Here is a 13,127-nt window from a genome sequence, read left to right on the forward strand (position 1 = left end):
GTTTGCAGGTCCGGGGTTTGGTATATTCCTAATCACGTGGCTCCAGTTCACTAAGACATCGGCTTCTTTGCTCCCCCTCGCCTGTGCAACACGTGCAAACACAGCGCCTCTGTGTCTCTGTTATAAATATCAAAGCTGTTGTGTTGCATTGTGATGTCGTGACTGGCTGAGGTCTACAAAGCTACAAGGCCCTCAGGCAAGCAACATCATCTCTTAATGGGATGATGACTTGGGTGCTACTCACCTAAAGAAGAGATGGGCTCTCGGGGCCGTGCTGGGAGAAGCCTGCCCTCCCCTGTCGATCTCGCTTTTTCTTGGAGGAGCCAGGATGCCTTGTCCATGCTCCAGGTGGGTGGGGGCTGAGAAAGCTTCCACCACAGGGAGTACACACATGAAGAGCTGCCCTTCAGCACTTAAAGGTCATGAATTTTGTATTAACAAGCATGTATCTCAAAAACATTGCATTCAGGAAAAAAGTACGTAGGGATTCTTGCTGAACACTTGCTGAACACTTACTAGGTAAGTACTCTGAGGGTTTTACATGTCCGACCTCATTGAATCCTCAGAACTACCCTTCGAAGCAGACGCGGTTGTTGTGCCCCTTTTAGAGATGAGGAACGGAAGCACAGAGACGGGGAACGGCTCTCCCCAAGCCACAGCACTGTCTGCCCAGAGTGTGCGCTCTCGACCGCTCTCCTGAACTGACTCAAGGAGGCTGCAGGACCATGTGCACAGCACAGTGCCTGTCAATAACCATTAAGCGTTTTTAAGGACGGGGGAAAAAACACTCTCAACTGATCACAATGTTGCCTTGGCCGGAAGGTTTGCAGGACAGCAGGATTGTCGGAAAGGACTATTGCTGTATCTCGAATGGTCTATATGTATGTTAAAGAACAGTGTGTCAATCCGTAATTTTGGAAATGATAATTGTGCTTGAAAAAAAAGAAAGTGAACATGTCCAAGTGCTGACGGTGGTTTATTGTGGACGGTGGAATTATGGACATTATTTTTCCTGTGTGTTGATGCATTTTTCAGTTTGGAAAGAAGAAAGAATACCTGGTAGGAGATCCTCCTCACCCCATAAAAGGAGAGGATGGGGCCAGAATATCTGCACTTTTAACCAACCGCAGAGGTGCTCAGATGCACAGGGACAGCTGTATTTGGCAGAGGGGTGGGGGTTCAGGGAGAGCCCATGGGCTTTGGAACTGAGACCCCGAGTTCAATCCCACCTGCACCCCACGTTGGCTGTGCAGTCGCCTCACGGAACACCCGTCTCCTCATCCACAAAATGGAGTAACACCTTGTCCACCAAGCTGAGTGAGGACTCAGTCAAGCATCATCCATGCCTGGTGTACCACCTGAGGTGGTTCCACATCCCCTACAGTGAGATTTTCCTCATTGCCTTGGCACTTTGAATAATTAGACTTCACTCTGCACTTGCTAGGCTGGTAGGAAGGGCAGAAGGCAAGCTGGCCGACAATGTTCGGGGCAGCTGAAGTACGTACGTCTGGAAAAAAATCAATACATACTAACACCAACCCTTTCGCCAATCAGCCAGTACATCCGCCTCTGTTTTCCTCTCTGTACATGGGTATAATAACAGCCCTTATTGACCAGGGCAATGGAGACTTTGGAGAATGCTTTAAAAAGTTCACCTGGGCGGTGACCACACAGTGTAATATACAGATGGTGTATTATGGAATTGTGTACTTGAAACTTACGTAACTTTAGTAACCGATGTCACCCCGATAAATGTAATTTTAAAAAGTTTATCCAGAGTATATGCATGCCCAAACACACACACACACACACACACTCCTTAGGTACATACATTGCACCCAGTCCAGGTAATTTAGTTACTTGTGGTTTATTTATTTAGTTGAAAACATCCTATTAATTGACTATTAGTTAATGTATTAACTCGAAGTCTGGACCCCTCAAGGGGTAAATGCTACATTGTTGCAAAGGAGCATGTGAGGGCACATTATTTCCCTTAAGCAGTTTGCCATTCAGAAAGCGCTCTGTCTCCCTTCTCCCCTTTGGCTTGCTCTCACTCAGGCAGGCATTTCCCCAGCCTTCAACCCCCTTTTTGAATAGCCAAATTTTCTTTCTTTCAATAAACTATTTTTAGATCAATTTTAAATTTACAGGAAAATCAAAAGGACAGTACAGAAAATTTCAACATACTCTGCATCCAGCTTCCCCTACTGTTAATATCTTATATTGATGAACCAACATTAGTGCTTTATCACAAACCAAAGACAATGCTGAATTTGAATTTCTTTGGTTTGTATCAAATGTCTTTTTCTGTTCTGGGATTCCATTAAGAACACCATATTACACTAATCATTATGTCCCTTGAGGTTCCTCTTGGCTAGGATAATTTCTCAGATATTCCTTGTTTTTGGCGACCTTGACAGTTTTAAGGGGTGTGGGTCAAGTATTTTGTATATCCTTTAATTGGAATTTGTCAGATGTTTCTCTGATGGTTAGACTGAGGTTATGGGTTTGGGGGAGAAAAATCACAGAGAAAAAGTACCATTATGGCCTTGACTGATATTAACCTTGATCACCTGGCTCAGCTACTGTTTGTTGGAGTCTCCACTGAAGTCACTCTTTCCTCTCCTGTTCACGTTGTTTGCTTTGGAAGTCACCCTGTTCCACCTACACTAGAGAAGAGTGGAGCTGTGCTCTCCTCCTCTGAGTGAAGTATCTACTTAAATGATTCAGAATTCTTCTGATGGTAGCTTTGTGTCTTCTCCATTTGTTTATGCATTCAGTCACCAGATCTAATTTTTAATATGTTGTATTGATTATGCTATTACAGCTGTCCTATGCCCCCCTTTATTCCCCTCCTCCCTGCCCCCTCCTTCCCACCCACATTCCCCCCACTTAGTTCATGCCCACGGGTCCTACATATAAGTTCTTTGGCTCCTGCATTTCCTATACTATTCTTAACCTCCTCCTGTCTATTTTCTACCTACCATTTATGTTTCTTATTCCCTGTACCTTTTCCCCCGTTCTCCCTGCTCCCTCTCCCCACTGATAACCCACCACATTTAATTTCATTAAAGAACTTGAGGTAGAAGTGAATTGCTTCAAAAATATTCCTTCTTAAATCCCAGGGCAAAAGAGTAAAACAAAAGTCAATTTCCTTTGACTATATTTAAATTTAATTCTGTTCTTAACTGAACATTTAATATATAAAAATGTGGTCCTGCGTATACTACAGTGAGATGTTCCTCTGCGGAGAATATAAAATGACGGAGCCAAGGTTGAAGCCAGCCTCAGGGCCACATACAAACTCCTACATGTAAGACAAGCAAGTGCTACTGTTAAAAGTAAAAAGTGTATTGAGAACACTGCTAAGAAGTGATTCATTCAAGAAAAATGTGGCCAAAGGTGTCTGAGGCCAGGGCTGCTTTCCTGGGTACCGATCAGTGATTCTGAAGGACCGGACTGTGAACGCAGCACCTGAAGTTCGGAGAGGACGAAAGACTCACCTGACGTCACACAGTCGGTTAGCTTAAGAGCCTAAGCCGAGCGTCAAGTCTCCCGGGCAGAGACGAATGAAGCTCTTACCTCGAATAAGCGCAAGACCTTGGCCAGCGCACCAACTTCTTCTTTGAGTGAGAAAATCAGCGATATGGCGCCGCTTTGACTGGAGACGTCTTCGATATAGCTTGTTTCCTAAAGGATTAAATACACTTGGTTAAAATGTTCTCCGCGGTTTAGCAATTCATTCCGGTGGAACCTCCCGGGCACGCCATCATGAGCTGTTTCTTCCAGTGAAGCCTGGGATACCACGGGCTACACATATTCTACACAGAAGTCCACAGCATGGTGGAGAGCCAGTCGGTCAAGGGCAGCGATATGTTCAATAATGCCCCTGGGTCAGATGTCAACTTTAGGACCTTCCATTATTCCCGGATGTCACCAGTCACCCTATAGATCTGATACATTTCAATGAGCCCCTACCAAGTGCCACGTGATAGGGGCTCTGAGATCCACATACAAAGATGAAGAAGCTCAAAATTTGGCTTCATAGACACACAACAAACCAAATAACTGGGGGGAAAAGATCCTCAGCGGTGGTTCAGAAAGTGTCCCAGGAAAACATTGAAAAATACAGCGGGGAGAGTTCTAAAAATAGAACACACGCAGGCTTTCGAGTCTGAAGACCTGGGTTGGGATCCTCTCCCATGCGCCACTCGAGGCAAATCATTGAGCCTTCGGAGCTTCCTCATCTGTAAAATCATGCTAACAATAAGCCCTGTCTCAACTGTATTCAGATGATGAAAAAGGAAAAAAAATAAAAATAGTCTAAATAGACTATTAAGAGGAGTCTATAAAAATGATGGAAATACTTTAAATATACAAGAATGCCCTCTTGGCCCTTGACTAAGATCTCAGGGGCACGCTGACTTGTTTTTGTACACAGGGATCTTGGATATCTAGTTGTAGAAGAATAGTTACAAAACACGTGAAAGTACACACATAATCCATTGGAAGGTGGATGTCTTAAAACAGGAAAAAATGTCAAGGATCTAGCACTTTCTACGTGCATGTGACAGCAAATGAGGGTGGGATTAGGGTTGGCATTCCAGAAGAAGTTTGCTGAAATCTTTTGAATTTGTAAAATTCAGTTTTATAATAATATATAAAAATTCCATGTGTGCCCACAAATAAATAGCATATACCTAAAACCAGGAAGGAGGAAATGTGCAGAAATTTACTCTCTTATAAGCAAGATGAAGAAACTGGAGGCCTGGATGCTACATTATCCCACTGGGAAGGCCCGTTGGGTAGGTTCTATTCATGACTTGGCACAATAAGCCCGACATAAACATGGGTGACCCTTAGGAGGAACTTCTTTTATCTCAGAAAATTCACATTTTCCAGAACCTCACCTAACACAGAGGTGTGGAGAAAGAACCTAAATTATCAACTAGTGTGATCAGAGGGAGTTTCGAATGGATTAGAAGACTGAACTGTTATATACCTCTATAGGGATCAAGATGTAATCTTTCTAAAAAATGTTGAATCCATCATTTATTAAGAGCCTGTAATGTTGCAGGCATTATCAATACTTGATTTAGATGATCTTACCTAATTTTTGTAACAATCTAGTACAGTGACTTTCATCTTGTGTGCTGCAAGTATTTCGAAAACATGCCAATACCTGACTATTTGGTCAAGGGGCACTGACCAATTTCCCTTAGGCTGTCACATTAAAGAATGACAACAGCCAACACAATAGCTGTCTTGTGTAAATCAATCAAAATAACACTTATTGTTTTGTCAAATCTGCAAAGCAAGATATTTTTTGGTTGGCACAGAATTTCAGTAATTAGTTTATATGTGCCACGAGATGCAAAAGGTTAAAAATTGCTGATCGAGAAGGTAGGTTTGATTCATTTTGAAGCACCTCCTTTTACGGACGACAAAATTAAGGCTAAGAGAAGTTAAGTGGTTTACCCGTAGTTACAGTGGGAAGCAAGAATAAGAACCCAAGCTGTTTGATCCCAGGACACTGTCTATGAATCAGGACTTTCTGCAGACTCGACCCTGCCTTCTCCCTCTTGTAAGCCCGGCCAAAGATATGCAGATGACTTTCTGACGTCAGTCTTCTTCCTCCCACCGGAGAACACTGAGCCCTTAGTCCTCTCCGGTTTCCTTGAAATGACAAAGGGTTTCCCTGTTTTTAGTTCCCTTGGCAACATTCTCTTATCCTGTTGGCCTCCGAGGACAGTCCTGGGTTGACCAAAAGGTCCGTTTAGTTTTTGCCATGAAATAAAAGACACATTTTTTCATTTTCACCAATCGCTTTATTGATTTGGATACATTGGCTATCTCCTGCATGGTATAACGCTGATTGTTCTAAATTAATACCTCGATTCGATCACGATTAACTTCAGCTGGTCTGTCCAACCATGGCAGAAATCCCCAGCACGAAACTGCACAAACCACTTTTGACTCATTCGATCAGTCCCAGCACCTTCTCCATACACTGCACAAATCCTTTTTTTACATTTTTACCTTTCCTGAAATAATAAAGCATAATACACCAAAAATGTTGCATATTTTCTTCTCTCTTCCATTTTAAATGGCTTCACAAAAATCCACTAATTTTGATAAGTATTTTTTAAATGCATCCTGATGTGACAGCTGTCACAGTACAATCTAACAAAATTGTTTCGAATGAAGTTCAAGATAACTAAGCGCTACTAGAGCCATCTTATGGGAAAAATCCAACAAACTTTTTGGCCAACCCCAAAACATAGTCCTGGTGCATCTCCACGGATGTAACCTTTCAATTCAGACGTGAGTGCACCATGCTCAGAACTCCATCACCACCCACTTCCCACTCCTGTGCATGACCAGCCAATCACCAAGTCCAATCCAAAAGACGTGGCTCTCAGCATCGGATCCTTCTTTTGTTCCTACTGCCACGGCACTAATCCAGCTCACCGATCCAGCCCTAGCAGAATTTTGCTCATGTCTTCCTTCAACTCAGAGTTCTTCAGAAGCTCCCCATGGCCAGTAGGATCAGCTACCTCCTTCTGATATGCAAGAGTCTCCTGAGGCCCCCAACAAGAAACGTCCCCCTCCACACCAGCAAACTGGTTTCCTCCTTGCTCTTTCAGCTCCTCATTGTGGGAAATGCACTGCACCCCTCTTTCTCTGACTCTTTCAAATAACCCGCCCTTCCTCAAAAGCCCTCTTGGGTCTCACTTCTCTCGGAAGCAATCCCTCTTCAGTGTGTGCATTTCTTTGGCTTCTGATGTCCACGTGGAACTTGATAATAATTGAGTTCGTGTAGTTCAAGGCCTCATTTTTCAGATAGAGAAACTATGGGCCAAAGAAAGCGACTCACCTAGGGTCACACAGATGGCGATCCCAGGTCAAGAACTCAGCTCCTAAATATCAGCCATTCTATGCAGCTTCCTCTGCTATTAGCATAATGTCCCTATTAAGTCCTAGGTTTCCTGCAAAGCAAGGGCTTTTCTCTGGTCTCACTACTAGTTTATTCAATGCCACTCTGTCCCTGTGCCAGTGCCCTTTTACTTCCCCATACCTCCCCCCCCCCCACGAACTTTCTAAATCAGGGTTTCTCTGTGAGTGTTCCTTGGATCTTCATTCCAAAACTACCTGGCGATTCCTTGTTTAAATGCAGATTCCTGGGCTTCTCCCAAACCAATCAAATCAGAATATCTGGGGTAGGATCTTAGAATCTGCACTTTCAAAAGCATCCCAGAGGCTACTTCACCATGGAATATTCTTAAGCCACTGACGGAAATACACAGCTTACTTTTTAAAATCATGACGTTTCTCAAATGTGTCTGCCAATTCACCTGTACCCTATGATAAGTCACTACTCTTTAGTGTTAGTAACATGAACAGTAGCACCTGCCATTGCCTGAGTATCCACGATGTGCCAGGAGCCACACTTGGTGCTTTTCACAGTTAATAAACATCATCACTGGCAGCAGCTAGCGCTGTTCTGAGTTTACCTGTCTTCACGGTAGCCCCAGGAAGTGGCCGCTGCAGTGCTGCACATGAGGAGAAGGACTCAGCAAGGTTAAGTGGACACCCTGCTCATAAGTGGCAGAGCCTGGACTTGAACTCAGGTCCAAAGACTCCAAAGTCTTTATTCTGCCTCCCAGTGGCAGACTCAACTGGGACTACAGCTTCCCTTTTCAAGGCCCGAGAGACTTTAAATGAAAGGAAGCTCATGGAAGTTTATGAAATGGTGTGGTCTTGGGTAGATGCTGATTTCGATTGTACTGTGTTGACCTGGCATGGGACCTTGGGAAAGTCTCTTTTAGAATGTGTTTTCATTGGCACACAATCTATTCCTTATTTATTTCCAGTAAACACGTGAGTTGACTTAGAAACACGGGTACCTCCAGGATGGGTAGAGATAGAGAAGAGTAGCTCAGAAGCCAAATAAGGAGAAATAGGGCAAGGAGAAAGAACTTTACTGCGAACCAGGGAAAGCTATTGTGAACATTGAGCAATACATTTAACAACAGAAACCTATTGTGTCTAAGGAATACATTCATTATCTTTGGAAAAGAGCACTTTTCCAAATTACAAGTAGTAATATTCTCTAGCAAGAATATTCCAGGGGGCATTGCCTTTTAATCCTAGTGGGTTTTTTAAAACTTTTTTTAATGGATGTTCCAATACAGTAATCTTAGTTTTGGGGGGGACCACAGTAGGAGGCATTGATTCGCCTGCTGTGGTTAAGCACACGCATAGCTACAGTGGTGAGACAACTCAAATGAGGTGCAAACATCCTGCTACGGACACACTACCCCACATTCCAGCACTCATCTACGGGAGAAAGCAGTGAGGGAGAGGAGCACACAGAGGGTCAGAGTCCAGTCTGGTTTCAAACACTGACTTCACCACTCATAGTGTGTTTTCTGAGCTCCCCTGGTCTTCTGTTCCGCTCCCTGCTCTGTTTTTCTTCACAGCACTTATCTCTACATGAAATTATACGTTCATGTGGTTATTTTTTCCTGTCTCCTACACTAGAATGTAAGTTTCTCCAGAGAAGAAACTTTGCTGAGCCTGGCACATAGTAGGTGTTCAGTAAGTCTGTGTTGGGTGAACAGATGTGTCAACATCTCTTCCAGCATGGCGTGCTTGTTGCATGTGTAGAGCACTTGCCATACCGCATGCCTCCCAGCCCCGTGTCAGAACTGTGTCCAGTGTATGCTCTTCACCTGAGCTGGGCATTGTGCAAAGGCATTAACCATGTCTCTTTTGTAGACTGTCAGAGCTGGAAGGGGTCCTCAAGTTTATTCCAGTTCAACCCCCCAACCCCCACCAACTTTACAGATATGAAACTGAGCCTCTCCTCACACCAATTAGGTTGCTTTCCCAACACATAGCTTAAGGAACCCCCAAAATGAGAGTCCAGGTCTTTTGACTTCATGTCCAGCATCATGTCCACAACAAATCTGTACCAGTCACTCTGCCTGACTCAGTGCTTGTCCCTCCAACCAATGTTCCAGATACATTTTGCTGAAAAACTAAAGTAATTACAGCTAGACATCACTGGCACGCTCCTGTGATCCAGGAACTGTGCTAAGAGCTTTAGAGACATTCTTTCATTCAGTTCTCATACGAACACTAGGACATGGATATTTCTAGTCCAGTTTTTCAAATGAATTGAAAAACTGAGGCTCTGTAAAGGGAAATGCCCTGCTTTCTATGCACAGGAGGTACCAGGGCATGCTCTAAACCCTGCTCTTTGCCCCTACTCATCTAGAGTGACAATTTGTGGATCTCCATCTGATAAACTCTACTTTATACTCTACAGCCCCCTAACCAGATGGCTGTCCCTAACTTCCCCCCATGGTTGGGGGGTCCTGCGTCCTCCAATAGAGACACCAGATGGAGACCAAGTCAGGATCTGTCCTGGGATCTGTCTGACCCCCACACTGTTCCTCTTCAATCGCAAGTTCTCCTGTCTCCCAAGCATCACATGCCATTTTCAAAGGAAGACTTCTTCTCAGGACTCAAAAAAAAAGTCAGTGCAAAGTTCTGCAGTTTCTCTAGTTATACTAAAATATCAAGCACCTGTTCTCTCCAGCCCTCCTGTTGGTTCTCACTAAACCTATAGACGACAGGTGCCTGCAGAGGGGCGTCATCTCCCCCAGTGGGGCTTTACTTGAGAACCGCAGAGTCCAGAGGCGTCATAAGTTGAAAAAGGTATTCTGCAATTGTTCACCTCAAAAGAAATGCAACACATCCCAGACAATGGGCATCATCCCCAAGTCACATTTAGGGGTCTCTTGCATTCCAAGACCACGGCTAACTCTTGCTCATTTTCCTTTCTGTTTATTTTCTCCTTCCCCAGGGCTGAGGAAGCCTGAGACTTTTTGATGCCTCATTTTCTGCCAAAGGTAACAAGAGAATGCAATTTTTCAGTGTTGTCATTTCAATGCATGGCCAAAAGCATTTTATAAACATCACAGAAAAGCAGGTAAAGGAGGATCTCATCTCCCATCCCAGATGGTTAAGGAACAGCCCCTTCAATGTACAGAAGGGAAGGCAGGCAACACAGAGGGAGGGGTGACCTGTCCAGAGACACAGGCTAGTTAGTGGCAGCTCTGGAAGCCAGACCCCCAACTTGTAAAGTGATGCCCTTTCCCCTGAAATCCACACGGGACAGATGTCCACCCTGGGAAACAGCTGTTGAGGACCTGGGTTAATCTGATGACTTCCTGAGCTATTTCATCATCTTCAAATGGATTCAGACTTCCTGGCGTGCTAATGGAAGCAAGAAACACCGACATTCCTCGGACTTATTTCACGGAGGCCAAACGCCCCTCCCTGCACAGCTGGCTCACCTGGCCGAAGTCGGAGAGTTTTCTGGTCAAGCCCCCTCTCTCCAGGACCACAGCAGACATGCTGGCTCCCGCGAGTGAGGTCTCTGGCTCTGGGCTGTCCGGCACAGGCAGGTTTGCCAGCAGCACGTGGTGCTGAGGTTTTTAACCTGAGGTGAGGGAGGGGAGGACGGGTTGCACAGGTGTCTGATGGCGTGCAGCGGCCACGGTAACGCCCCCGGTGGGGGTTGTTCTGACGCAGGGAGCTCCAGGTCACCGCCCCGGGGGGCGGGGAGTCCGCACTTGGCTGCCCGCCCCTGCTGGAGGAAGCAGCCCCGCCAGCCAGGCGCGGGGCCACCTGTGAGCTGGTGGTTAGCAAGGTTGGCCTTTGCAAGACCCTCAGAAGCATGAAAGCAGATTCTCTGCATTGGAGTACACCTGTGCCCTCCTGATGGTTACAGTTATGCGAAACAATCCTTTCTCCGCTCCGCCCCCCCCCCCCCCACCGCCCTCCGTCCACGCAAGCAGAGCCAGGATCCCTAATTTAGATTTTTGGAGGGGCCTTTGTATTAACCACTAAGTACACTGCTTTTCTAGACTTTGGCTTCAAACATACAAGATGACGCTGAGCACAGTTGCTAAAGAGCAAAGGTCAAAAGGCAGATCCATTTTTAGTTATGCTAAGCGAAATAGGCCAGGCAGTGAAAGACAAATACCATATGATCTCACCTTTAACAGGAACCTAAATAACAAAACAAACCAACAAAACATAACCAAAGACACTGAAATAGAGAACAGGCGGACAGTGATGAGAGGGGGGAGGGGAGGGAATTTCAGGGGAAAGGGGAAGGGTTTGCAGGAACAAGTATAAAGGACACATGGACAATAACTGGGGGGGGGGGGCGGGTGGTGGAAATGGGAGGGAAGGAGGACTGAGGTGGTGAGCTGGGATGGGAGTAAACGACAGAAAACTGTGCTTGAACAGCAATGAAAATAAAAATACATACATAAAATATTTTTTAAAATAAAAATTAAAAAAGAGAGAGCGAAGGTAAGAAAGAGAGTCCTGGATTGAAATCCAGTCACGTGTCCTGGAGCTGTTTGCCTGACCTCTGGGAGCACCTGACAGAGGACAGGTAACCTGGACAATTTCAGGATATCATTTTTAGAATATGAACACTATGAATACTAAGGCGATGCATTAAAGGTCCAGTACAGTTCTTGCCGTATGTTAAACACTGAGTAAATGGAAGCTACTGTTGAAACGTATGTGAACACAAACACAAATGTGAACACAAGTATAATAAATATTATATTAATAATAATTAATAGAATAGTAAGTGGAAGCTGCTGTTGAAAAGTATGAGGATGTGCACTGTGGGCCAGTCGGTATAGGGGATACAGCAGTGAATGAACAGAAGATCCTGCCTCCCCTGCTGCCATTCTTGGGGAGGAAGCAAAAAATAAACAAATAAGTGTAGGCAGAGCTAAGCTTACCAAAGAAAATGAAGAAAAGGGCAAGGAGTGAGCTGGTGAGAGTTGGAGGGTGGACCCTTTCGAGTACGCAAGAGGACGTCATCCACTCCATCTTTTTCGGGTCAGATGAGGCATTCGTTTCCAGTGGGAGCAAAACGGAAAAAAATAATAGAACACTGCACACTTGAAAGTTCTAGAAGGATGTGAAAAACCAGGGACATCAAGGCCTTGAGTGGCTGCCTAATATTTACCCAGGAGGGGTAATGGACTGACTGCAAGAAAACAAGCCAATAATAGAGGTTGCTAGACTTCCGCCCCTCCCCTCCCACAATGCTTTGACGGAATGAAAAAGCATCTGCCAAAAAAAAACAAAAAAAGAAAACCTCAGATGTGAGTTTCAAAGCAAATGGATTTCACCACTGATCCATTAGCCGTGTAGCTTTGGTCAGGTCCCTGCCTCCACTTCTTTGTCTTTAAAATGGGGGTTTTAAGGGTTGTGTTTTAGGATTTCTTGAGCATCTCTAATGTGCCAGGTTTTCTACAGCCTGCTAAGAATACAGACATGATTTGGTAAATGTAATTTTTGTCCTAGAGTCTTTGGGTGTGTGATTACTATTTCATATGGTAAATTAAATGTTCCTGGACTTCCACCCTCAGGAGACTCTGTATCCTTCACCTGACTCCAGTATATTTTTAGTGTGGTAGACATGAAATGAAGAGTTTTCCTCTACCCCAGGATTGCCTTACAAACATCATTTCCTCCCTCAATGTGGCCAGTATATGAAGGAAAGAAAGAAATATGACCACCACCAATACAAAAGCATGCAATACATAATAAGCAAGCAAAAACACCTACTTATTTCCATGAACACCATATGTTAGACACTATGCTAAGCTCTCCATGAGTGTCATTTCTTTTTCTTTTTCTTTTTTTGCCTCAACATCCCTATGAATTACGCCTCCCCACTTTATAAATAAGGAAACTAAGGCCCAGGAAGTTTAAATAAGTAATCCCAAGTCACACTACATTTCACCTGATTCCAAAGTGTTGGCTCTTAAATACTCTTTCTTTCCTTTTTGAAATAGGGATTTCTTTTTAGGACAACCCAATAACAGCACTTCTCTTTCTCCTCACAGCAGCTACAAATGGAACTTACAACCCCACCTTCAGACCAAAAAATGCCCCAGATCTGGGCTGAGAGGAGAACATACTTAATTGTCCACTACTCAGAGAAAAACACTAACAGTGTCTTTAACAATTTTTATTCTGGTAAAAAAAAAACAAGAGAAAGAAAAAGATGAAATGTA

At 44.4% G+C, this 13,127-nt stretch overlaps 1 protein-coding gene across 2 annotated transcripts in view; it reads right to left on the reverse strand.

Moving 5' to 3' along the window:
* Positions 1–10,533, reverse strand: part of PAH (phenylalanine hydroxylase) — a 52,116-nt gene extending 41,583 nt beyond the window's left edge. Inside the window, exons 1-2 of one of the 2 annotated variants that reach the window (XM_028532270.2) lie at positions 10,368–10,533; positions 3,583–3,690 (exon numbers count right to left, since the gene is read on the reverse strand). In XM_028532270.2, the coding sequence (XP_028388071.1) occupies positions 3,583–3,690; positions 10,368–10,427 (168 nt within the window). In that variant the 5' untranslated portion in view covers positions 10,428–10,533. The remainder of the gene's footprint in view (positions 1–3,582; positions 3,691–10,367) is intronic. The other variant, XM_036019500.1, reaches the window with a different exon arrangement.
* Between the last annotated feature and the right edge of the window lie 2,594 nt (positions 10,534–13,127).

The sequence above is a fragment of the Phyllostomus discolor genome, chromosome 2, assembly GCF_004126475.2.
Source record: "Phyllostomus discolor isolate MPI-MPIP mPhyDis1 chromosome 2, mPhyDis1.pri.v3, whole genome shotgun sequence".
NCBI lineage: Eukaryota > Metazoa > Chordata > Mammalia > Chiroptera > Phyllostomidae > Phyllostomus > Phyllostomus discolor.